Genomic DNA, 26,283 nt, shown 5'->3' with positions numbered 1-26,283 from the left:
GTTGAACTGGACAGTGTATTACATGTTATCACTGTTTTTTATTTAGCTTTACACAATAAAACAGAAAACAAAGGTTATCAAAAGAACATTAAAAAAAACACATTGTGGGGCACATGAATGACATTTCTCTCTGGTCCAAGCGGGAGCCTCTGTCTGTAAAATCTTATGTATACAATTGGTAGCAATAAATACAACATTATCTCCACCCACGAAGAAAAAAATTAACTCAATCAAACTGGTGTATGTGTGTGAATTTATTATTATTAGAATAATCAGCACTACTCAGTGATCATTATTCACAGTCAATAAATAAGTCCACAGATGTACATGCTGTCCTTGTTCTCTTTCAAATCAGAAATTCACAGTGGTTTGGTATCTACAGCCACAAGGAAACTTAACAAGATATAAAAATAAATTACTCAATCCAATTTAAGGTTACATGGAATGTAGGGAGAAAGATCTTCATTATGTAGTTGCAAACAACGTCAGAAGTCCCTTTAGAAAGGAAACTATTTCATTGCCTCCTAATTTAGATTCTCCGTAGACTCGGTCCACAAATGATATAGGAACCTATTGAAGGAAACAAGTCACAAAATCATTCAATTTGTAGACCTTTTGCACCATCTGCTTCGCCCTTTTGTGCCAGTGTACAACAAATCTTGGCTAATGTAAAATTATTCAGAAGAAAACACTATCATTTCAGATGCTCCTTTATCACTATAGTCAATGTGGGCTATACCCAATATAGTGTTGGCAGCCACAACAAAGCTTTTTTCCACTTCCCCTGTAAACCTCCATAGAAACTGAAAACTGGTTCTGAAAGGCTGCCCAGCCTTCCAGTGCTCATTTTGTAGGTGCACAGGAGTTGCACTAGAGAGGTTTGGTCACCTTTCCTTCTCATTCCACTCTTATTTTGGTAGAATAAGTGAGCTTTCAGGCTTACAACTTTTCTATACTTCTAATGGAATTTACATTTATTGTTGTCCTTATTGTTATATGTACTATCTTAATCTGTTCTATTGTTCCAGTTTTTGATTGTTTTACAATATACAGTGGGTTGTTGTTACCTGCTGGGGTTTGGTTCCAGAACTCTTGGATGCTCGAGTGCCATTAAATACAATGGCATAGAAAAATGGTGTCCTTATATAAAATGGAAAATCAAGGTTTGCTATTTGGATTTTAAAACAATATTTTCAAGCAGTGGATGCTTGAATCCATGGATAAAAAATCCATGGATAAGGAGGGCTGACTGTACCATAATTTTAGATAGCACCAGAAGTTCAAAAGGTGATGATTATGCAAATGAGCACAATGTGGAAAAAGAATCTAGTTCTCCAGCATCCCAAATTATTAAACACTCTGGATTATGACATCCATGTGTCACCCTTTTTAAATGAAATTTTCAACAGTTAAGAATGCTGTATCTATAATTTCCAAGAGATGTACATTTAGGCTACGATCCCAGACAGAATTAAATGGGAGTAAGCCTCACATTCTATGACACACATGGAACAATAAATAAAAAGTTGCTGTTGTGTTCCTTCAAGTAGTTTCCAATATATGGAGACTTAAGGTGAACCCATCAAGGGGTTTTCTTGGCAAGATTTATTCAGAAGAGGTTTGCCATTGCCTTCTTCTGAGGCTGAGAGCATGTGATTTGCCAAAGGTCATTCAGCGGATTTATAGTTACATATAAATAAAATGTAAATCTACCTAAAGTGGCTTTGATATCATATACAGTGGTACCTCGGGATACGAATTACCCAGCTTACGAATTTTTCGGGATACGAAAAAATCCCATAGGGATTTATTGTTTCGGCTTACGAAGGTTTTTTCGGGTTACGAAAAAAACCCGGCGCTGTTTTAAATGGAGCCGCGGCGGAGCCGCGGCTTTTTCTCCATTAGCGCCTATGGCAATTCGGGTTACGAAGGTTTTTCGGGTTACGAAATTAGCCGCGGAACGAATTAATTTCGTAACCCGAGGTACCACTGTATACTATTTATACTGCATAACAAGGGACTACACAGTTGATGACATTGATTATCCCATTGACTACAAGAAAAACCTAATGGTTTGCTGCTGAATTTTGGCTATTTCTGCCGTGAATCACCTAAAAAAAAAATCTGAGAAGCACTAGGGAGCCACACCCCCCCCAAAAAAAAGCTGGGGGGGGGGACTGTGGGTTTTATCCACATTTATTATAAATGTTCACTTATTAATGGAGTAATTATCTCTTCTGATCAACTTGAAACTGACTTATTTCAACCTTTCTGCTATTGATGGCATCTCACCTGAGACCCCTGGTTCAGTCCCTAAATTGCCTCATATGGGGCTGCTGCACCTGGATTTTGACTTTTACATCAAGGGGTGACTGCCTCTTGGAAAACTCTTTATTCCTTTCCAGTATCTCTGCTTCATCTTGTTTTTAATCTTATACAAGATTAAAAAGAATAAATATAACACATATACTGGTAGTATTCTTTTTATTAGAAACATGTCTCTCCTTAATGATTGTATATGGTTCCAATTCACTAGCTGTTCATTAAGTGTAGTAAACAATGATATGCAGTGCTTCAAACCATCAGTTATTTTCAGTACAGCAAAACAGGGACTTTAACATTCCAGTGTGAAAGATTATATGTTAAATGCTCTAGGTCCCAAACTCAGTCTGTGGAATCCACAGAAAATCTGGCTAGGCACTCTCAATTGGCACACTTAACCAGAAATTAACTGCCAAGCCGAAATGGAAAAAAAAACACCTCCCACACCCATGCTCTTCTGCCAAACCAAAGTTATTGCATCTCTAGGCAATAGTTCCTTGGGACATTGGTGAGCCCAAAGCAGACTGTCTAATACATCTTCTGTTGCCTCATAAACAACTACAGCATAAAGATAGGAAAGATTATAGTTAAAGCATCCTAAGGGAGATTTCTCCCTATATAAACAAGAAGCCTCTGTATCATTTGTGCCAGGTTTACAGTTTGGAACTCTTACGTTAAACAGGTTTCATAAAAGTTTGTTGTATTGGCAAGCTAACATTTTAAGAAAACTTTTGTGATAGAATATCAAGATGTTCCATCAGCAGAAATATTAACAATCTGGTACTTATAACAAGCCATTATTAAATGCATATTTATTACAGTACTTCAGAGTCCAATACCAAGCTTTCACTAACTAAGGTTCTTCAACATAGTGTGGCATGAAAAGGAATTTCTCTTGTCCCTACTACAATGAAGTACAAGAAATCCAACTATTCAAATCTAAATAGTTATTGGAAGTATTCATAGACATAACAGTCTATTTCAGCATAAAGGGACACAAGGAAGCACCTTTGAGATGAACTGAAATTTCTAGCATTAATGGACTCCTTTGCAGAATGACATATATACCAAAGGAGGGAGAGGGGAGCAAATTGTAATAGAAATACCAAACACATGAGTTTGGCAATGGAGCAACAAGTTCAGTCTCAAAAATGGTCATAAACAGTAATTACAAGGACAAAGTTGGAAAACATATTTTACAGAGAAGCCAAGATGAACAGGTAAAAAAACCAGGTGCATAGGACCAGTAAAGTGTTGCAATAAAGGAGGAATGAGAATCCTACTTAGGAGATAGGATGTCAACTAGAGTTTTAAAGTGTGTTTGCTGTTGTGTACTGAGTCATTTCTGACTTATGGTGAATTTACCATGGGCTTTTCTTAGCAAAATTTGTTAGGGGAGGTTGCCATTGTCTTTCTCTGAGGCTGAAACAGTGAGACTTGACCAAGGTTATACATGTCCAAACAAGGATTTGAACTCTGGTCTCCTGGAGTCCTAGTCCAATACTCAAACAATTACATCACACTGGCTTTAATATATGTAGTGTGTCAAGAAACCATCAGATTGGCATCTTAATCACTAAGCCACCGCATCTCAGCAGCCACACATTTTGGTATCCATGGGGGGAGGGGGGGTCCTGGTTTGCCCCAGTGGATAGCAAAGGCCCACTGTATTGTTAAAACTGAACTTCTAATCCCATCACCATACCCACATATTTTCATTTCTATTACAATTTACATTCACCCCTCCCTACATGGGTCTGCCTTCAGAGGCTTCACTCCATGCAAAAGAAGAAGAGGACTTAAGCCCATGGAAGCTGATGCTAGAAATGTCTTTTTCTAAGCAAGAAAATTTTGAAAAAATATTCAAACACTTATAACCAAGACATTAAACACCAACTATCCCATGGAGCAAAATTATGTTAAAAATTCTGCAACATAGACTCCAACCATGGAGGGAGAAATCCCAGAGGTCCAAGCAGAATTCAGGAGAGAAAGAGGAATCAGGAACCACAATGAAAACATGATGACTAATGGAGCACATGAAGGAATTTCAAAAGAAAATCAGCATGTGCTTTATAGACTACAACAAAGCCTTTGACTGCATAGATCATGAAAGGCCATGGAATGCCCTTAAAGACATGGGAGTGCCAACACATCTGATAGTCCTGATAAGAAATCTGTACCTAGGACAAGAGGCTACTGTTAGAACAGATCATGGAGAAACTGAATGGTTCCTAAATGGCAAAGGGGTCAGGCAAGGTTGCATCCTTTTACCCTATCTTTTCAATTTGTGTGCAGAATATTTTACAAGAAAAGCAGTCTGGGACACAGAAGCAGGAGGTGAAAATAGGAGCAAGGAAATCAACAATTTAACATATGCAGACAACACCATACTATTAGCAGAAAACATCAAAAATCTAGAACAGTGATGACGAACCTTTTTCAGTTCGTGTGCCAGGGGCTGGGCTTCTACCCCCAGGATGGGGGCTGGGTGCCGGGGCGGGGCTTCTGCCCTCCAGGGGGTGGTGCTTCAACCCCCTTTTCAGAGGGAGGGAACCTCTGGCTCCTCCCCCAGCGTTTGCTGGCCCCTGAGGGTCCCTCCTGGGGCCGTCAGAGGCCGGCAAAAGGACGGTCTCAGCCTCCTTCTCCCCGGCCCTTCGCTCCCCCTCAAAGGGCTCCACGGAGCCCTTTGGTGGGGAGCGAAGGGAAAGGGAGGAGGAGGAGGCCGGACACGTGTCCCAGCCTCCTTCTCCCCAGCCCTTCGCTCTCCATGGAGCCCTTTCGAGCGGAGCGAAGGGAAGCCGGGAGGGAAGAGGGCTGGGAGGAGGAGACAGATGCGCACGCACCTCTGTCTCCTCCTCTAAGGCGCCATTTTCTGGCTTCCCACTGTCTCAGAGAGACAGCGGGAGGCCCAAAATGGTAGGGAGGAGGCGGAACGGGCACGTGCCCGTTTCACCTTCTCCCTCACCCCGTGCCTGGCGAAATGGCACCGTGTGCCACCCATGGCACGCGTGCAACACCTTCGCCATCACGGATCTAGAACAACTTCTGAGGAAGGTCAAAGAAAATGCAAAGGCAGGCTTACTGTTGAACATAAAGCAAACCAAAATAATGACCACGGAGGATCTTCACAAGTTCAACCTAGACAATGAGGACATAGAAATAGTAAAAGATTTCCTATACCTTGGACAAACATTGACCAGAATGGGGACTGCAGATCAAGAAATCAGAAGAAGACTAAGAATGGGAAGACAGCTGTGAAAGAACTAGAAAAACCCCTAAAGAGCAAAGATATACAACTAAGCATGAAAGTTAGAATCAAACAAGCAATTGTATTCCCCATTATCATGTATGGCTATGAAAGCTGGACAATTAAGTACAGGGGTAGGCAACCTGCGGCCCGCGGGCCGGATGCGGCCCAGCGGGGCCTTGGGACTGGCCCCAGCCCGGTCCTGCCACCGATTGCCGCCAGGGCCTTTGGCCTCTCACGCGCAGGGGCAAGGAGGGCAATTGTCTATAGACACCTCAGAAACATGCATGTATATTAACATTTTTTAAAAAATCAGCAAATTTTTTTGTGTGTCCACTTTTTTTTATAAAAAAAAAGTGTCCACCATTTTGATAGCAACCGAGGCCTAGTCAAGTGATGCGGCGGTTGAAGCCTTCTCTCGATTACAACGATGGCAGAGGTGGAGGAAACGCTAAAGTGGATTCAGTCACATAAAGGAGTGATTGGAACTATTGTTGTCAATGCGGAAGGCATCCCGATCAGAACAACTCTAGACAACACCACTACAGTGCAATATGCAGGCCTCCTTCATCAGCTCACAATGAAAGCAAAGAGTACAGTGAGAGACATCGATTCCCAGAATGACCTGACCTTTCTGAGAATTAGATCCAAGAAACATGAAATCATGGTTGCCCCAGATAAGGAGTACCTTCTCATTGTGATCCAGAATCCATGTGAATAGACCAATCACATCAATTAACTGGAACAGTACTACAGTTATTAAAATGACTTTCATTTGCTACAAAGATAAAAAGGTCACAACATTCCAGTAAGAAAATTGGCTAGTGGTAGGTAACTTGTCAGAACTCAAAGCTTTCGAAAGCGACAACCTTTTCTGTGTGTGAAGTTAATGTACTTGCATCTGGATTAACAACAATATTTGTCTTAAGTTTGTAAAGGACAAATAAACTTAAATGTTTAACGCAAAAAAAAAAAGTGTCCACCATTTGAAAATGTTGTCCTACATTTGTCCCGGTTTATTTATTTATTTATTAAAATTATTTAATTATTTATTTTTTGGCTCCCCCCAGTTGTCTGAGGGACAGCAACCCAGCCCCCGGCTCAAAAAGGTTGCCTACCCCTGATTAAGAAAATGGACAAAAAGAGATTAAATTCATTTGAGATGTGGTGCTGGAGAAGAGTGCTGAGGATACTGTGGAGAGCAAAAAGAACAAATAAATGGATCCTAGAATAGATCAAGCCTGAAATTTCCCTGGAGGCAAAGATGACTAAACTGAGGCTGTTGTACTTTTGCCATATCACGAGATAACATGACTCATTAAAAAAGACGATAATGTTAGGAAAGTTGGAGGGAAGTAGAGAGGAAGACCACATACTAGATGGATGGACTCAATTAAGGAGGTCGTAGGTATGATTCTGCAAGAACCTAGAAGAATAGTGGAGGATAGGTAGTTTTGGGGACATCTCATCCACAGAGTGGCCATGGGTCGAGATCAATGCAAGGGTGGTTAACAATAACAACAAATCCTATGGAGCCTGAGATATACCTGTTGAATATGCTGCACCCTTTAGGTGATACGTTGGAAAAGAAGTTCTGGAGAATCATGTTCTAATCTATATGATATCAGCAGCAAGGATAACATATGCCAGAATGTGAAAGAGTATGGAAATACTCTCGGAGAATGATTGGGTACTAAAATGATTTGAAATGGCAGAAATGCATAAACTGACATTAACTTTAGATAATAAATCATTGAAAAATTACAAGTAAAAGTGGAATCCCATTAAGATCATTATAGGAAGATAAATGGGGCAAGTTATTAATATCACATTTTCAAGATTAAAAATAAAGTTTGGGAAAGTTAAAAGATAAGACTATTTATTGCTGATACAATTCAGTAATTAGGCAGATTGACAAGAAAGAAACTATGGTCAGAGAGACAGTTTAAAATGTAAATATTCCAAACTGGCAAGTAAAGGAACTGAATTTAGATTTTATTGAATGACATGAGTTATGATGGATGATACTGATTAGACAATTAAACAATGTGGACCTGAAGTAATGTCAAAGATAATGTGATGTTAATATGATGTATATATGATGTAAAACAAATTTAAAAAAGAAATGTGTTTTTCTCAGTTAGTCTCAAAGGTACTACAGTATTCCCTCATATCTTCTTACTGGAAGGTTAGCGAGAACTGCTGAAGAGAAATCACAGCCTGTGTAATTCCTTTGATTTAGTGTTTGTGGCTTCAGAAAAGCCAGTAGAACTTATTATACCAGTCCAATTCAATTCATCCACTTATGTGAATCTATAGAACTCATGCGGGTAGCTGCCTCACCTACACCCAGAAGACCACATCAAGTAAGAAGATTAAATGATCCCTTTTCTTTAGTGACCATTATCTGCCCACATCTTTAGGTCATTGAAAGCTAGGCTCCTTGTCCAACAATTTCTGTAGCAGTATCAGAGCTATTATTTCTCAGTCTGTTCTATAGGTCTCTAGCAATAGAGATTTCAATGTACAGCTACTAACAGTAGTGGCCTTCATAAGAACTAATGCTTTTTGAGCATTTTCACCTGTCAGCTAATTATGTCTCTAATGGTGATTAGGTAAACATGTAACATGAAGAATGAAATGAAACTATTCTGCTTGTATTTTGTTATTTTCACCATACCTCTCCAATAGAGTAGCCAAGTTGTCTTGCTCGGACAATCATTTCCATTTGAAAAACGTATCCTTTTGAAACACACTTCTCCATCAGTTTTTGTAAGACCTCTTTTCTATATAATCTGCAAATCAGTATACATGAAATCAAAACCTCTCACAACATTTCAGTTACACACACATACCATTTGATAATCATCTCTATACAGAATATTTAACATCAAATTTCAAATATCATGTTTAATACCAAATTTCACCTATAGGTACTACAGCTCCACTCTGTCTTTCTTGTATCAGTGTAAAACTAACCATTAACTTGATTCGTTCTCACTCATACATGTTAATTACTTGATACTTCAAAACTAATATACCTGAAGCTTCCTGTTAAGTCAGATGCACCTGGCCGCAGTAGAACTTGAGTTAGGAAGTTTGCACCTCGACTGCCAAAAAAGAGAAAGAATTTTACTAAACGTTCAAAATCTGAAGTTGAAAAAAGATGGCATTGTGTTTTAAAGGTAAGATTTCACTATAAGAGAAATGGTTACAATAACAGAAAGATGTGATTTCTCAAATGAAGAAAAAAGGACAAAAGAAAAAAAGAAATTAAGAAGAATTTACTAATACAAGTCAACTCAGGAAATCAATCTGTATGAACTAAGATTTGTTTTCTATATTCTTTGTATTTCTTTATGGTTTATTTACATACCACCTAACAGTGGTTTACAAAAACAACTACAGTCAGTCCTCCATTTTCGTGGGGGGTCTGTTCTGGACCCCACTGCGAAAATGGAGACTCGCACATATTCAGGCCCCATAGCCTTGAATGGGGTGCGTGCCTGCAAGCACGTGCAGGGTGCGTGCCACGGGGGCATGCCCCTCTTTGAATAAGCAAGAACACAGATCTCAAGTCTGCAAAAAAGGAGGGGCAACTCTACCTTTCAGATTGCAGACAGAAAGCTAAAATGAAATGACTTCCTAGTTCACAGTTTGCATCCTGTAACTCCCAACAGGAGCTGTTTTATTGAGATTTCATCACATTCATCATACATAGTTTTGATGCTGAAGATTCTCCAGTCTGAGAGCTGCCAACTCTGAAAAGCAAGTTGACATCTGGTAGGACAGGTACACAGACATGGCTACTGACCTGATTAGTTTTCGTTTCAAATCCCATCCATGTACACCTCCATTTCCTTTATATCGAGTTCCAGACACAATGTCAAAATTACCTTCTTTCTGTGTTCTATAGGAATAAATATTGCACAAGAGGAAAACACCATTAGAATTCATAACAGCTCATGCTATAATGTATTTAGGCTGAGATCCTGCATCAGAGGGCACAACATATAACTTTACAATGTCATCACTTGGTGTCCCACTGTGCAACAGGACCTACTACACTATGATGCCCACTGCACTATGTGATAGGACCCACAATGCTATGGTGTCCATTCCACAACAGCACAATAGACATACTGTTGTCTCCACTTGCACAAAGGTCTCTGCCACAGAGCTATGACTCTGCTCCCCTCCTTGAGAATATGGATATTGCACAGTTTCACAATTCACCTGACCATATGCCAGCCTTAGTCTTTAAGGTGCCATAATATTCACTGTTGGTTTTTCTACAACGGACTAACACAGAAACACCTTTTGAAATTAACAAAAATCTAATTCTTTTCATAAACTAGGCCGGAAGTTACTACAATTAGGTAAAGCTGCAGTTCCAAGGAATTTAAATATACAGTTGGCCCCCCACATCCGCAGGGGTTAGAGGTGCAAGACCCTTCTGAATGTGGAAAAATCATAAATACCCCCCCCCAAGGAAGCCAGTGAAAGGGATGGGTGGGTACATGCCTCTTCTTCCCCTGCCCTCCTGTCCCTTTAACTACCCCTTTCCGGTTGGGATAGCTGTCTTCCCCAGGCAGCTATCCCACCAGGAAAGGCATGAGGGGGGGGTTGATCCTCCTTCCCCTTTTCCCATTGGGATAGCTGTCTGGGGGATGAAGCTATCCCACTGGGAAAAGGGTGAGGATAGATTCCCCTCTGCCCCTTTTCCAGTTGGGCAACTTCCTTCCAAAGGCAGCTATCCCACCGGAAAAAGGGTGAGGGGGATGAATCCCCCACGCCCCTTTCTGATGGGGTAGCTGCCTCAGGAAGGCAGCTATTCCCACTGAGAAAGGGAGCGGGGTTGGCTCACATACCCCTCCTAGCTTCTTATTCCTTGGCTTTTTCCTCCTGGGAGAGAGGAGGAGTGTGGATTATTTGACCTCACAAATAATCAAAAACGCAAGTATCAAAGCCTCAAATGTAGAAGGGCCAACTGTACTGACAGTTGCTAAAAAATTTAAACATATGTTAAAGGTTTCAACTCGGCTAAAAATATGTCATGTGTTTTCCATTGCTTTTAGAATGTTCTCCATGGCTACTGAATTTGAGGTATTCTATACATTCAACTGCCAAAAAGATAAAAACAGTAAGGCAGACTACGCATGCTAAGTGAGTGTACTATAAAAGACCAGAGAATCAGAGTTTTCATTCAATAAAATTATTTTCTATGGTTGAATGCCAGAGATGTTCCAAGTACTCAGAAATCAAAAAACTTTGCTTTGACTTTTGCAGATCTGATTATTCACAGATTTTATTAATATGTCCTCTCTAGAAATTTCTAGGTCTTTCAGCGGAACTCTATGGTCAACTTTAACCAAAAGTTACACTGAGGGACCTAGAGATTCCTAGACAGAACACCCCACTAGGCATTTGTAGCTCCTGCAGTGCAATTCTGTGGTCAATGTCCAGCTGATGTTGACCACAGAGTTGCACTGAAGGACCTAGAGATTCGTAGAGAGGTGTTCTCTCAGATAAAAATATAGTGTTTTTGTTATTTGCGGTTTTCCCACATTCACAGGTATCCTGTGCCCCTAACCACAGCAAATGTGGAGGGACAAGTGTATTTGTTTATAAAAATGGCTGGGGTAGGGATAAGACAGCCTACTTCTTATCAATGGATAAGAAATTAGTCTCAGGTACATGCTTGAATGCACACTTTGTTCACTTTACCATGGTTTAATTGTAACAACATGTATCTGACTTCAAATATTAGCTATTTTACTCACCTGATAAACTCTGGAATGAATTTGGGCTGCAATGCAAAAGAGAAGCATAAGTAGAAAAGAAAAACCAGTAAAATAAACTGAGAAACACATGCAGGACAAACTTACGTGGTGTGAAAGGTCAGCATCCATTATAATTATGAAGCTTCCTGTAGCATGCTTCATCCCATGAATGTAAGCAGTCCCTGATGTAAATAATACAAAAACACTTCTATCTTCCATATTCAAAAATCACCAAACAATGTGTTTGTCAGAGAACAATTTCAGAAAGCCATACTCTCCCATGAGAAAAGATACAATCTTCCAGAATTCTTTAGTCTTTTTGTGCTGATACTTCAAACTTTTATCTCAATTAATGATACTTTAATTTTATCTCAATTAATATTATGCTAGTAAAAAGCAACTGCACTACAGAGACAAATTAAAAACCTTTACTTTATTTAGATGCTATGTTTAGATTGATTATTGTTCCAGCTGTCATTTAATAAGCTCTTCCTTAACTGTTTCAATTCTTAATGAAAACCTTGAATTTCAGGTATTTAAAAAATCTTTTGTCACAATTATAATTTAAGGGTGTAATCCTATGCCCCCTGGGAAGGTTTTCCATTCTTTTAGGATTTTATAAAATCCCCCTTTGCAGGGAGGGAGGCTTGCTGTTGAAGCAGAAGTCTGCTGTCAAAGGCCTCCTTGTTGCAATGGTGGAAGTCCTCTGCACCCTCAATATTCCAGAAGATGGAGAAAACAGGTGTACTGGAATGAACTCTGAGAGGTCTTGAATCTATAGGAGATGCCATAGGGGAAAAACAAGGTCTCTCTGTCCCAACATATATCTGAACACTTTGTGCACTGGCAAAAATAAGATTGGATGTATTGGTATCTCTTCCAACCCCAAAGTCTTCACCCAAATTCTGTACATGTGCTCTACTATAGTGTCTACACTACTTCTTCCACAAATAATTAAGTAGATGAAAGTATATCCAGCACAAAAACTGTATAAGAACTGCAGCATATACGGTACTTCTTTACATTATCGCCTCTTATGCCTTCTACATTATTTAACGTATACATTATCCACAAACTAACACAAACATTTAGTTTTTCACATCAGTACCTTGCTAATTTCTTACAGGGCACAAATACATTCGTAGTGAAGAATGATGAAATACCCTGCTGAAAAATAATCTGCTTTCTTCCTTCATGAGAATATATAAATATGAATGCTTTTCCATACTCTCAAAATACACATACAACACAACTAGCTAATATAGGTATCAGGATTCAATGTATGATTAAGATTATGGTAGGTTTTTTTGGTTGTTTTTTTTAAAGAAAGACTCTTGAGAATTTCACTGAAGGTCAGTGTGTAAATTAATGCTTACCCAATCCAAGTTTCTTTTCTCTGGGTCTTAAAATCTGTAAAATATAAGAGTACAAAATAATAGATGAATTGTGTTAAAAGGCCTGTAGTCATGGATCATGCATTTCTTTAAAATGCCAATTTATCATGTTTTTCTTCTCTCCAATAGGATTGCTGCTTATCCATAACCTAAAATCCAAGACTACAAAAATGGGCTTCCAGTAACAAAATGGAACTTGCCTTTTTTCTTCTCTCTGAACCCTATGCCTCCCAAAGGTTCCAAAGAGTCCCTCAGTTCTCTGATTCAAAGACATAGCTGTGTTAGTCTGGAAAATCAGTATGCAAAGGGATTTTGTAGCACCTTTGAGACGAACTGACAGAAAGAAACTGGTAGCATGAGCTTTTGTAGACTTGTGCCTATTTCCTCAGTTCTCTAGAGCACGTGAGCAGGGAAGCAGGGGAGAAAGGGGCTCATATCCTCCTTGTTCTGCCAATGGAATCCTACTTTCAAGGGAGAGGAATTGGGCTCCATCCATATTTACAGAGCAACCTTCACAATTGGACTGAACAGACATTAATTCAAATGAAAGCAGTCATGGAATACAGGGAAAGAGACCAGGGTGGACACCTGTGTGGGGGCTCAATGATCAGTTCCCCACCTCTACCTCCCATGGGGTTCAGGGGGCTTTGGGAGACTGGTAGGAGGCACTGGAGGGGCACAAAAGGGAGGGAAAGATTCTCCATATGGTCCTTAGGCCACACTTTCCCCATCTTGATGTAGCCCAAGTTGTTGTTGTTGTTGTTATTAACATTTATTTATAAAGCGCTGTAAATTTACACAGCGCTGTACATACAATCTTTTTAATTAGACAGTTCCCTGCCCACAGGCTTACAATCTAAAAAGACACGACACAAAAGGAGAAGGGAGTGGTGGTGAGGAAGGGGATGAGGGTCAGCAGTCTTCTCTACCTCCAAGGCTTGGACCAAGGGAGATGGACTGGAGGGAGGATATGGCTTCTTGGAGCTAGCCTGCCTCTCTCTCTCCCTCAAGATGGAGGCTGAAGGGAGGGCTCGTCTTCTTCCAGGCAGGCCTGTTGGAGCTAGCCTGCCTCTCTCTCTCCCTCAAGATGGAGGCTGAAGGGAGGGCTTGTCTTCTTCCAGGCAGGCTTGTTGGAGCTAGCCTGCCTAACGGTTGGTCCCTGCTGAAGTTTTCATATTACAACGCAGGTGACTTAAAATGGGGAGAGAGCTGAATTTCCCTACCCCAATCCCTCCATGGGCCAAAGTAATGTAAAATGCCAATGGCTCCTGGTGTCATCACATCCCTGGCTGTAGCACACATGGACCTTTTCCACTCTGCACTTTAGCCAGGAACAAGCTTTTGCTCACCCATTCTCCTTCCCCAGCACAAGAATGAAAGACTTTCAGCCAGTACTTGCAGGACTTTCCCTAGATGAAAGGAAAGATTGCTTTCCCTCCTCTTTCTCAACTCAGCGATAGAAGATAAGGAGTAATATGTTGTCAGGCAAAATTTCCAGAAGCTGACTGAATCCCAGAGTGAATTCAGCCAGCTATTGCAAGCGCCAGATTGCAGGAAAAGGACCACAGACTGAAGGTAACAGCATGACTGCACTTACAAGCACAAAGTAATTACCTCTGTTACCTGTAATAGGAGATAGGAGGGCAGGGTTCTGGCAAGATTAAGGGCCTTGTGGGGAGCCTACAGCAGGCCAGATTACATCTGGTGTCAGACAAGGCATGTGGAACAGAAGTTCCTCTTCTCTGCAACCCCTGCTACAGAATGAAATAATTCATTATCAGCAAGGATCAACCTTTTCCATATGCAACAATGCATATATGCCTAATGTGTAAAAGGAAGAATTTCAATAAAGCATTTGATACCACTATAGTATTATGATGGCAGTAACATGGCACCAGGAGCCCTGGCAGCGCAGTTGTTAAATGCCTGTACTTCAGCCACTCACTCACAAACCATAAGGTTGTGAGTTCAATACCAGCAAAAGGGCTCAAGCTCGACTCAGGCTTGCATCCTTCTGAGGTCGCTAAAATGAGTACCCAGCCTGTTGGGGGCAATTAGCTTACACTTTGTAAACCGCTTAGGGAGTGCTTAAGTGCACTGATAAGTGGTATAGAAATGTACTTGCTATTGCTATGGCATACAAATATTCTTACTTCTGTGCATCTAGGAAATGCCTGTTATCATCTAAAAACCTTCCACCAAATATACCTGTGTTACTCCTGATTCCCCAAGGGGTGTTATTCCATGACTGTTTTCCGTTATAGAATTTCATAACCTTGCACAGCAAAAACAGCAACATGGATTTTAAAATTTAGCAGTTACAAAAATAATGGTTTTATGGCATACATTCATAATTTTTCAATCATAATAGTGTGTTATTCCAAAAATAAAAGCCCTGTGGCTGTCACTGACTCAGCATGTCATATCAATCATATAAGATGCATAGGAACCTTGTGGCCCTGCAAATGGTACTGAACTGTAATTTTTAGTGCTCCTCACCACTGGCTATGCTGGCTAGGACTCAGGGGAGCTGCATTACAATATCTGGAGGGCTACAGGATTCCCACCTCTGTCAGATAAGTGTTAATGCCAATTTGAAGCACTCTTGGAGGAAAAGGGAGACTTTTACCAGCATGTGTCTTGTCAAATTTTATTTTGGATGTCTCACAATACAATCTCAAAAAGTCATGTCTCCTCAATTATGCAACATATTACATTTGTCTAACTTCTGTCATATATCAAATCCAAATAGGTAATGCTCACTTTGATGAATGGTCTTTTCCACATTTGGAATGATTATTTTATACACATGCCCCACAATATTTCTAGTCAGCACAAGATTAGCTGACAAGATGCAAGCTTAAGGTCATTTATTTTGGAATATTGCTCATTTTTCTCCCACAGACACTTGCTGCTGAGGAAATGTGTTTATGATCAGAAACTGCATATTTGCATGATGTATACCTTAAACCCCACCCCCAAACACTATAAAGAGATATTTAACTTTTATAGCCTTATAATCACACTCCTCAATTCACTTTCTCCACATGAAGCTCCATTACGTTTAGTGACACCTCTAGCAGACATGTATAGGATTATGCCATGATGGATGTAATTCTGCAAGTAGGTGTGGGTACAATCTGATATTCAGATAAAGAGTTGTTAATATCTGGTTTGTTGTTAGGCTGCACATGACAAATTCTTCAGTATATATCACAATGGCATAATAATAAAGAGCTGCCTGACAATTATTTGCCCCAGGCAGCCACTACTAGAACATTTTGTGATACGTAAGATCAAAACTAACTTTTAAAAGAAACAAAGCTGAAACCAAGTATATAAATCGATAAAATATCAAAATACTGTTTCTTACACAAAACTGCTACCTCATTTTCAGTCTAATTTAACAACAGACCACTAGCCATTCTCAGTTAAGAAAATCAGTCCTTAAGTCCCAAATTCAATTCTTCTGTGTTAATTATTTTAAATGCTTTTTGTTGCAGAAGTATAGCATCCAAGACAAATATTACTTACAATTTTATCTGATCCATAAATCTTTATCAACTGCTCAGCAACTTCCTGTGTCCCATCTGGGCTTCCGTCATCTATGATTATAATTTCAAATTCATTTCCACTGAGGAGAACAAAAGGAATATGTTTGTCAATCCAGTTTCAAAAGCTCTATCACTTCAAGAGTATGTAAGAGGAAGAACCATCCAATGATTTTCGTGTATGTGAAGTTACTAATGCTATCACAGGTTTTTGTTTTGTTTTGCAGAAGAGAATCAAATAACTTCACAGTTTGTGTTCCAGATTGCTGGAGACAAGCTGATGGTCAATCATTTTTGTTTCCAGTGCCAAGGTTTAAAAATATTCTATGTCAATGGCTTCTGTTTAGTAGCCCCATTACTAATTCTAGCATATAGATGATTATTTATCTAAAGAGCTTCATCATCAGTATAATTAAAGAAATGGTTTTGTTTATTAGAGATTGCATCTTCTAAGCCACATAAGGACTAAAAGTCCTGAGTCCATATGCCAGTATTCCCTGGACCTCTAACAGACTAAAGGTAAAGATAGTCTCTTGACATGAATAGTCGTAATTGATTGTAAGGGGCAGTGCTCATCTGTGTTACTAAGCCGAAGAGCCAGTGTTGTCCTAAGACAACTCCAGTGGCCAGCATGACTGTGCCAAACACTGCTACCTTCCCACTGAGAAGTGCTACCTATTTATCTACTTGTATTTGCATGCTTTCGAACTGCTAGGTTGGCAGAAGTACTACAAAGGTAGATAGATAGACTACAAGCTCTATCATTTTTAGTTGTGGTGATGCTAATTTGTGATGATATACATTGGTACTCCAATATATTTTGGTGGGTACCAAGTTGGAAAGGTTGACTATATTCTTATTGCAGACATTTGCATTTCTTTACCCAAACAAAAATGTCAAGTCTATAAATTTGGGATCTGAATCTACAAGTATAGCAGTTGTGAGGGGCTGCCTAGATGCATAAAGCTTGTGTGCCATAACTGCAATACCCAGATTATACACATCTGTCAAGAATTTATTCAGCCAAGGAGCACTGTCAGTATTGTCAGTCAGACTGCAAAGTGACATACCTTCTATCATACCACAATTTATACAGAAAAATGTGTGCACTTTTGTCCACTTTTCATCTCTATAAGATCACCTGAATCTTCCAATCCTATCTCCAGTCCAAAGATATTTGAAAATGGCTCTGTGACGAACCCTAGAAATGGCTCCACAAAATCGTTCTTGTTCTTGTTGTGTGCTTTCAAGTAATTTCTGATTTAAGGTGACCCTAAGGTAACTCTATCATGAGGTTTTCTTGGCATGTTTATTGGGGAGGGGTTGGCTTTACCTCCCTCTGAGGCTTAGAGAGTGTGACTTGCCCAAGTGGATTTTCATGGCCGAGACAGAATTCAAACCCTGATCTCAGGATTCATAGTCCAACGCTCAAAACAGTACACCATGCTGACTCTCTCAAACAAAATTACTAGCCAATAAATTAGCCCATCAGATCAGATGTTGGCACTCAATCATAGTCACTAAAATACTTGTAGCTGGATAAAAAAAACAAAACCAAATGAAATGCACAGATATAGGATGGGGGACACCTGGCTGAATGAAACGACGTATGAAAGGGATCTGGGAGTCCAAGTAGACCCCAAGTTGAACACGAGTCAACAGTGCGATGAGGCAGCTAACAAGGCCAATGCGATTTTAGGCTGCATCAATAAAAGTATAGTGTCTAGATCAAGGGAAGTAATAGTGCCACTATATTCTGCTCTAGTCAGGCCCCACCTGGAATATTGTGTCCAGTTCTGGGCACCACAATTCAGAAAGGACACTGAGAAACTGGAGTGTGTCCAAGGAAGGGCGACTAAAATGGTGAAGGGTCTGGAAACCATGTCCTATGAGGAACGCCTTAGGGAGCTGGGGATGTTTGGACTGAAGAAGAGAAGGTTAAGAGGTGATATGACAGCCCTGTTTAAATATTTGAAGGGATGTCATATTGAGGAGGGAGCTGACTTGTTTTCAGCTGCTCCAGAGACTAGGACAAGGAGCAATGGGTGCAAACTGCAGGAAAAGAGATTCCACCTCAACATTAGGAGGAACTTCCTGACAGTGAGGGCTGTTTGACAGTGGAACACACTCCTTCCTCGGAGTGTAGTGGAGTCTCCTTCCTTGGAGGTTTTCAAACAGAAGCTGAATGGCCATCTGTCAGGGATGCTTTGACACAGATTTCCTGCATGGCAGAATGGGGTTGGGCTGGATGGTCCTTGTGGTCTCTTCCAACTCTATTATTCTATGATTCCATGAAATGTTTGACTGCCATTTGCTTATGCCAAAGGCAAGCATACACAGCTCCGTTTAACAAAAACAAAAAGCCTGCAACTGCTATGAGCTTGGAGAGAAATGTGAATTGGTTCTAAGGACCCAAAGGCTATCAATAAACATTTACCAGATGAATATACTGGACATAACCCACACATACTGTATCTCTGTATGTGGTTTGGACCATCTATAGAAATTAACTACTAATTTAAATTGAGGAAAAAGAAGAGTGAGGCTTCAATCCTGAACCAGTGTGCCTAAAAACAAACGCGAATAAACAGAACGAGTCTTGATTCTGAGTAAACATATAACTGCAGTGTAGTATTAGCTTCATTTTTATTTGTTTTTAAAAAGCTGAGCTCTGGTGCCACAACAAACTACATTTCCCAGCATTCTACAGCATGGAGCCATGGCAGTTAAAGCGGTGTCAACCCAGATTACTTCTGCGGTGTGGATTGCACTGCAGAACTACAGATCCCACAATTCCATAGGAAGGAGGTACAACACTTAAAAGTGGGATCAAACCGCATTATTTCCACAGTGTTCTGGATTAACTAAAGTCCAAAACGCACTGTCGAAATAATCCAGTTTGAGACTGCTTTAACTGCCTTGGCTCAATGCCAGGGAATTGTGGGAACTGTAGTTTTGTGAGACATTTAGCCTTCTCTGTCAGAGAGAGCTCTGGTGCCACAATGGACTACAATCCCCAGGGTTCCCTTGCACTGAGCCAGGGTCTCAAACTGGATTATTTCTGCACTGTGTGTTTTGGACCCAAGTAGAGGATCACACTTCACTCTGCTATTCCACTTTGACTGCACTGTTGCATTCTGGGCTTTGTAGTTCAGAGAGGCGTAAGAGCTCTGTCTGAGAAGTCTAAATGCCTCCTCTTTAAACTGCAAGCCCCAGAATGCAACAGAGGCAGCCAAAGTGGAAGAAGAGCAACACTTCTTCTCTAGATTCTAGGAAGGCCTCCTCTTTCCCTCCATCGCCCCCAGCCCTGGCTGCTCCCGAGGGACCCTCCGTCCGTCCGTCCGCCTGTCCGTCCCTTCCTCCCGCAGCCACCTCTCCTGGAAGCTCTTGACCAGCAGCCAGACGATGAGGGGAAGGTTCTCCCGCTCGTTGTAGGTCGGCAGCAGCACAGAGTACTTCGCCCGGGAGGCCTCCGTCATGGCGCCGCCTCCGCGTCAACAAGCCGGGAAAGGCTTCCAGCTCTTCCTCCCTCAGCGACGGAAACGGAAGAGGCGCGGACTCCTGCCCGCCTGCGTCCCTCCCTCCCTCCCTGGGAGGAGGAGTCATCCTAGTCATCACCGTTGCTCTCGAGGGAATGGCCGCGTATTGGAAGCGTTTTGGTCACCCCCTCGTTTCTCTCACGGTACGCCATTATAAGCGTTTCTTCTTTCTGAGGTAACCGGGACTCATTGAAAACGTTCTGGTCACCGCCTCGTTTCTCCCTGAGGGAAAAAAAGGACGCATTAAAAGCGTTTTCTCACCCTCTCGCTTCTCTCTGAGGTAACGGGGACGCATGGGAAGCGTTTTGGTCACCGCCTCGTTTCTCTCTTGAGGTAAAGGTGGGGCATTAAAGATATTTTTAATCACCGCCTCGCTTCTCTCTGAGGGAACAGTGGCGCATTAAAAGCGTTTTTATCACCTCCTCGTTTCTCTCTAAGGCAAAAGCGGGCCATTGAAAGCGTTTTCCTCACCGCCTCGTTTCTCCCGGAGGTAAAGGCGAAACATTAAAAGCGTTTTGGTCACCCCCTCGTTTCTCCCTGAATTAAAGGTGGCGCGTTAAAGGTGTTTTTCTCTCTGAGGGAATGAGGGCATATTAAAGGCGTTTTTTGTCACGGCCTTACTTTTCTGTGAGGTAAAGGTGGGGTTTTGAAAGCGTTTTGGTCACCGCTTCGTTTCTCTCTGAGGGGCGTCGCTGAGGTAATTAGAGATTGGAATACCTGCGGCTTTATTTATTTATTTGTGGTATTTATACCCCGCCCTTCAGCCCCAAATGCTATCAGAGCAGCTTACAATTATTATTTTTAATTAGACGGTTTTAGATTTCAGTGAAAACTGTTACCGTGAAATACCTGCCATTCAATACTGTGATCTCTGTGACTCCCGTGATCCTAGTAGCACTTGTTCTGACTCCGCAGTTACATTCGGTTGTTTCAGTTATTACCGGTGGTTCCACGACTACCACTGAGATTCACCATTCTAGCTGCGGGTAAAAGAACAGAATTAATCGCAGTCACTGGAAATCACAGTTTGGCACTCAAGCCAGTCACAGTTCCAAGAGTGACTAGTGAACATCTGTGAAAAAGTAACAATTCTGCAATTCTATTCCATTCTCTAGAGGTAATGGCGGCACAAGGAGGGAATGCCAGGGCTCCGGCAGAGGAAGGCACATTTGCTGACGAAGAAGAAGAGGCCCTGGGCCCTCTCCAGCCTCGCCTGGCACTGAACCGGCTGGAAATCAAGCGCTACTCGCGGCAGCTGGTCCTCCCTGAGCTGGGTGTGCAGGGCCAGCTCCGACTCTCAAGCTGCTCGGTGCTGGTGGTGGGCTGTGGAGGTCTGGGCTGCCCTCTGGCCCAGTACTTGGCCTCGGCCGGGGTGGGCCGCTTGGGGCTGGTGGACCACGACGTGGTGGAGCTGAGCAACCTCCACAGGCAGGTGCTGCACCGAGAGAGCCGCCTGGGCCTCTCTAAAGCCGAGTCTGCTGCCTCCACCTTGAGGGAACTCAATTCTTCCATTCAATGCGAAGCCTACCAGCTGGCCTTGAGTCCCTCCAACGCCCTGAAGCTGGTCGGTGGCTATGACATCGTAGCTGACTGTTCGGACAATGTGGCCACCCGCTACCTGGTCAACGACGCCTGCGTGTTGGCCGGGAAGCCATTGGTGTCAGCCAGCGCCCTCAGGATGGAGGGGCAGCTGGTGGTCTACAACTTCCAAGGAGGGCCCTGCTACCGGTGCCTCTTCCCCAAGCCCCCTCCGCCGGAGACAGTCACCAACTGCGCAGATGGTGGAGTCTTAGGTGTCGTGCCCGGCATCCTCGGCACTCTCCAGGCTCTGGAGGTGCTCAAGATGGCCTCGGGGATGGGCACCACTTTCAACCGGTCCATGCTGCTCTTCGACGGCCTGGAAGGAAGGTTTCGCCACATTAAGCTAAGGCCAAGGGATCCGGACTGTGCCGTGTGTGGAGACTGCCCTTCCGTGACAACTCTCCAGGACTACGAAGCCTTCTGCGGGTCTTCGGCGACAGACAAGTGTCCGGCGTTGCGCCTGTTGAGGAGCGAGGAGCGCATATCTGTCGAAGAGTATAAGAAGATACTGGACAGCCAAGTGCCTCATGTGCTGGTAGATGTCCGCCCGCCAGTAGAAGTGGAAATATGTCGCTTTCCACAGTCCTTAAACGTGCCCTTAAGTAAACTAGAAGGAAAAGATGATGAATTCTTGAAGTCTCTGTGCCAAAGAATTAAGGAAACAAAGCAGAGGACTAATGAGGACTTGGCTTTCCCAGTTTATGTTGTTTGCAAGTTGGGGAACGATTCTCAGAAGGCTGTGAGAATACTAGAAGGACTATCTCATGATGGACTAGGCTTAATTTCTGTTAAAGATATCAGAGGAGGACTCATGGCTTGGGCTAACAAAATTGACCAAGAGTTTCCTCAGTATTAATGTAATCAGTAACAGGAATGTGTTGTTAGTCTAGAAGTGTGTTGACCATTAACCTCTTGAGAAATCAGCATATCATACATTTGTTTCCTGGTGGGAGTGGGGAAGAAACCTATTTTACACAAGAAACAAAACGTTTGTTTGCAGAAGTGACATGCCACTCCTGAAAAATACTCACTTTCATAGCAAGATGATCACTTTATATTATTTTAGAACAATAAACCTTTCTCTAAGAATGGTTGTCTCAAATAGTGGCCAAAGCTGTGTATCAGGTTCTACATGCATCCTTAAATACTCTTTGTGGCACTGATTCAACTGTAACATACCCAAAGTTCTCAATTATATACAGGTTGATTCTCCCTCATCCTGGGACCAGGAGGGTTTGGGATTTCAGACTTTTTTGGATTTTGGAATGTTTGCATATACATAATGAAATATCCTGGCGATGGGACCCAAGTCTAAACACTAAATTCATATTTCTTATACGCCTTTTACATGTAGCCTGAAGGTAATTTTATACACAAAGTTGGTGTACCATCAGAAAGCAAAAGGGTTGCTATTCCAGTCATCCATAGGGATAATTTTTGATTTTGGAATATTTCAGAATTCTGTATAAGGGAGACTCAGCCTGTAGTATTGTCAAGATAGCCTTTTGGCATTTGGTCAATGAGTGACTTAAAAATAAAATCCTCCCCTCCTTGATGCACCTTGGTTGGAAGCCTCATTATCTACTGCCAAGTCAAATAATACAAAGCCCAATCAGCTTCCATTACTTTCCTTGTCTAGATTTCTGTATTGGTTTAAAAATTCTTTCTGGTATAGGAAAGTAGAGTCTGAGATGAGTTTGGTTAACAAACAGATTTGAAGACCATGCTAACAGAACGTAACACAACATAAAGAGGTATGTAAGTGCTTTTGAGTCTTAAAACTGGGTCGGATACAGTGGTATCATTCACTAATGGAATTGCTGCCACACAGAGTTCCCCCGTGTCCCAAAATCTGTTCTGAGCGTTGGAAGATACTTAGGGCAGATGTGGGTGGGTAGAGGGCTAACAGAGGAGAAAGACCCTTTGCACTAGCAGATTTTCCTTAGCACAATGTTGAATTTAATCCTCTGTATTATTTATTTGGCTCAGTAGTTCCCCAGTTTATCTCTACAACAATACAGTGAAGTAGTTCAAGCTGTGAAAGAGATTTGGTTCCAGGACTCACCCCTCCCCTACCTCCCATGGATACCAAAATCTGTGGATGCCCACTTCCCATTATATACAATGGTGCAGTAAAGTGGTGCTCCGTATATAAAATGGCAAAATCAAGATTTGCTTTTGAGAATTTAAAAAATATTTTCAAGCTGTGGATGGTTGAATCTTAGTGGATATGGAGGGCTGCCTATAGTTTAATTGGCTTGAGGGTCAGAATGACTTATGCAAGCATATTTTTGTTGTCTGCCTTTGAAGTAATTTCTGACATGGTAAGCCTGTCATAGGGTTTTCTTGGCAAATTTCTTCAGATATTGTCATCCTCTGAGGCTGAGAGAGTGTGACTTGCTCAAGGCCACCCTGTGGGTATCCTGGTCTCCAGGCATACTTATGTCTGTCTATATTCTGTGTGACTCAGGCCTCATCTGGAATACTCCATTTCGAGGCACTTCGTTTTAAGAATGATAAGGACAAGTTGGAGCAGCTTCAGAGAAGGGCAGCAAGAATGATAAAAGGTAGGGACAACAAAATATATGAGGAAAGGTTGAGGTTGGATGTGTTCAGCCTGATGAAGAAAAGACTAAGGAGTGACATGATTGTTGCTAAAGGGCTCTGAGAAAAGAGGATGGAGTTTGCTCTCTGGTGTCTCAGAGGGTAGGACCAGATCTAATTATTTTTAGTTATATGGAGGTATATTTCAATTGAACATTGAAACTTCTTGATGGTAAGAGCAGTTCACCAATGGAAACAGTTACCTAGAGAAGTGGAATCTCTCTGGATGTCTTCAAAAAGAGGCTGGACAACTACCTTCTGGGGATGTTCTAGTTGAAGTTCCTGCATTGAGCAGAAGATGGCCTATGTGTTCAATTCTGTATCACTGGATTTACATTCTTTAAAAACTGGTGTCTGTCTGATTTTTGTCTCTAGCTTTCAGTATAGGCTTCCCGTGTTACAGTTTTATACTCATAGATAACACATAGGCTGTCATGCGGATGCAGTGTTCCTACACAACAATTATAATATGCAGAGCTACTCCTGTGGCACAGATTGTCCATGGCGTCAAAAGGAACCGATGCAACAGAAACCTATTCTTTACTGATGTCTAGCACTGGCTTTGACACTTCTCAAGTGATTAAGTCAAACCATATGGTGCCTCAGCTGGCTTTTCAGAGTGAAGCTGGCACACAAACGCTGCAATTCTGTTTATTAGTTCCAGTTAAGAATAGATGTATTTAATCAATTGATGGATGGTGAGTCAACACATAAGTACATTCTATGGATTCAGTGGGTTTACTCTAGTTATGACTAGCAACAGAATTCAGGGCAGACACTGTGTCAAATGACAAAATTTCAGGACAGGGAATAATGTGTAAAATTAGCCTAGAATGCTGGGGTTAAACCACCCTTTAAATGTACTGGTATATATACAGTGAAATAAATAGGTACTAGGTGGCGCTACAGGGTAATAAATGGTTCACTTATGGCAAAAAGCAATGGGGAATAAAAAAAAACCTAAAAATCTCTTATTTACCAAATTTAATAGGCCAACCTATCTGAATGTAAGGGATGAAAATAAGCTTTTTTGTTTTGAAAACAATTATGTTCGTGAGGAGTACAGTTTTCAAGAGCTGACGTGAAATGGGACCCAGCAATTTGATATTTATGGCTCATTTTTTCCAAAGCAATACATAATGACAAGATAGGAGAAGGATAATTTTTTTTAAAGGTGCTTGAAACAAGAAGCTGTTACATTGCTTCTGTTCATTCCAAGTAAGGGCCTGCAAATTTCATTGAAATGAATGGAGGATGCTCTGTAGCATTCTTCCAGTCTCCTATTCAGAGTGCTTTCAAAATCTGAAAAGTCATATTAGCCTGTTACAGACTGCCAAAATAAAGCTGCTTCAAGTCTCTTTGGAGGTATGCTGTTTAAATGATGCATGCATCCTAAGAATCCGGAAGCTGCACCAAAGCTGCACTCCAGTGCTTAGGAATAGTGTGTGGCTTTGGCGCGACCTCCGGACTCTTAGGACCCATGCATCATTTAAATAACATACCTCCAAAGAGATCCGAAGCAGCTTTATTTTGGCAGTCTGTAACAGGCCATTGTAATCCTTTCAAACATCAAGATGATCATCTTGATGTTTGAAAGGATTACAATGGCCTGTTACAGACTGCCAAAATAAAGCTGCTTTTATTTGGGAAAAGATAAGTACTGGTCTTCATCATTCATATAAACACAGGTCTGAGGTTGTTGTGAGGGTAAAGTAACGAAGGAAGACAGTGCATGCTGGCTTGAGTTTTTGGGAGGAAAAACAAATTATACATTTATAATTGGTATATTATAACATAATACAATGTCATATTAATGTTACACATTTAACTTACACCAGTTCTGCATGGCTTCATAATCTGATCCATATAGCAGGTCAAAAAGGGGAAAGAGGTCTTTGGTTGTGATAGTGTTATAAATATGGACCCTCCCTCTTTTTTTAATGAATTTGAAAGGGTATGCTTTCCTGAGGTTTGAGCAAAGTTTTATTAAGATGAGCCACTTAAAGCCTTATCCATCTTTTTAAAAAAAGAAATAAGGTTACAGGTTCTGACTTAAACTTTTCCAAGTATCATTAAAGAGTGAATTAATTTAATTATGGAAAATACTTTTGAATACCCTTCACTTTCCAGATAATTAGGAAAATGAATGGGTCCTCCTCCAAGCTTTGAAAGGATAATTAGAGCTCTGATTAATTATCCACATGATTATTATTATTTTGGTCATGCATGGTTTCTTTTTCATTGATACAGATTAAAAAT

General features: G+C 41.3%; 3 protein-coding genes across 5 annotated transcripts; 2 read left to right on the top strand and 1 right to left on the bottom strand.

The window, feature by feature from the left end:
* Positions 1 to 236: 236 nt before the first annotated feature.
* On the bottom strand, positions 237 to 19,809 carry DPM1 (dolichyl-phosphate mannosyltransferase subunit 1, catalytic). Its single transcript, XM_042462993.1, has 9 exons — positions 19,673 to 19,809; positions 16,284 to 16,383; positions 12,732 to 12,765; positions 11,461 to 11,537; positions 11,356 to 11,381; positions 9,387 to 9,482; positions 8,614 to 8,682; positions 8,253 to 8,367; positions 237 to 570 (listed from the first exon to the last, which is right to left on the bottom strand). Exons 1-9 carry the CDS (start codon positions 19,777 to 19,779, stop codon positions 466 to 468), a joined length of 729 nt encoding a protein of 242 aa, XP_042318927.1. The 5' UTR covers positions 19,780 to 19,809; the 3' UTR covers positions 237 to 465.
* Positions 6,003 to 6,547, top strand: LOC121928383 (dynein light chain roadblock-type 2-like). Its single transcript, XM_042462994.1, has one exon. It carries the CDS (start codon positions 6,003 to 6,005, stop codon positions 6,291 to 6,293), a length of 291 nt encoding a protein of 96 aa, XP_042318928.1. The 3' UTR covers positions 6,294 to 6,547.
* Positions 19,778 to 22,975, top strand: MOCS3 (molybdenum cofactor synthesis 3). 3 transcript variants are annotated; one of them, XM_042462989.1, is made up of 2 exons: positions 19,778 to 19,982; positions 20,955 to 22,975. In XM_042462989.1, the coding sequence occupies exons 1-2, from the start codon at positions 19,778 to 19,780 to the stop codon at positions 22,274 to 22,276; spliced, it is 1,527 nt and encodes a 508-aa protein (XP_042318923.1). In that variant the 3' UTR covers positions 22,277 to 22,975. The 3 variants fall into 3 exon arrangements, with proteins under 3 accessions (XP_042318923.1, XP_042318925.1, XP_042318924.1); XM_042462991.1 differs by having other exon boundaries at positions 19,916 to 20,014; XM_042462990.1 differs by lacking the exon at positions 19,778 to 19,982 and adding an exon at positions 20,023 to 20,172.
* Positions 22,976 to 26,283: the final 3,308 nt, after the last annotated feature.

The sequence above is a fragment of the Sceloporus undulatus genome, chromosome 4 (genome assembly GCF_019175285.1).
Source record: "Sceloporus undulatus isolate JIND9_A2432 ecotype Alabama chromosome 4, SceUnd_v1.1, whole genome shotgun sequence".
In the NCBI taxonomy this organism is placed as follows: domain Eukaryota; kingdom Metazoa; phylum Chordata; class Lepidosauria; order Squamata; family Phrynosomatidae; genus Sceloporus; species Sceloporus undulatus.
This window is presented reverse-complemented; position numbering and strand designations above follow the sequence as displayed.

Coding starts and splice junctions, on each gene's coding strand:
- DPM1 (XM_042462993.1), bottom strand. CDS start 19,779: ATGACGGAGGCCTCCCGGGCGAAGTACTCTGTGCTGCTGCCGACCTAC. Junction 12,766..16,283: donor TTTATGGATCAGATAAAATT/GTAAGTAATATT, acceptor TATATTTTACAG/ATTTTAAGACCCAGAGAAAA. Junction 9,483..11,355: donor TTCATTCCAGAGTTTATCAG/GTGAGTAAAATA, acceptor TTATTCCTATAG/AACACAGAAAGAAGGTAATT.
- MOCS3 (XM_042462989.1), top strand. CDS start 19,778: ATGGCGCCGCCTCCGCGTCAACAAGCCGGGAAAGGCTTCCAGCTCTTC. Junction 19,983..20,954: donor ACCCCCTCGTTTCTCTCACG/GTACGCCATTAT, acceptor TCCATTCTCTAG/AGGTAATGGCGGCACAAGGA.
- LOC121928383 (XM_042462994.1), top strand. CDS start 6,003: ATGGCAGAGGTGGAGGAAACGCTAAAGTGGATTCAGTCACATAAAGGA.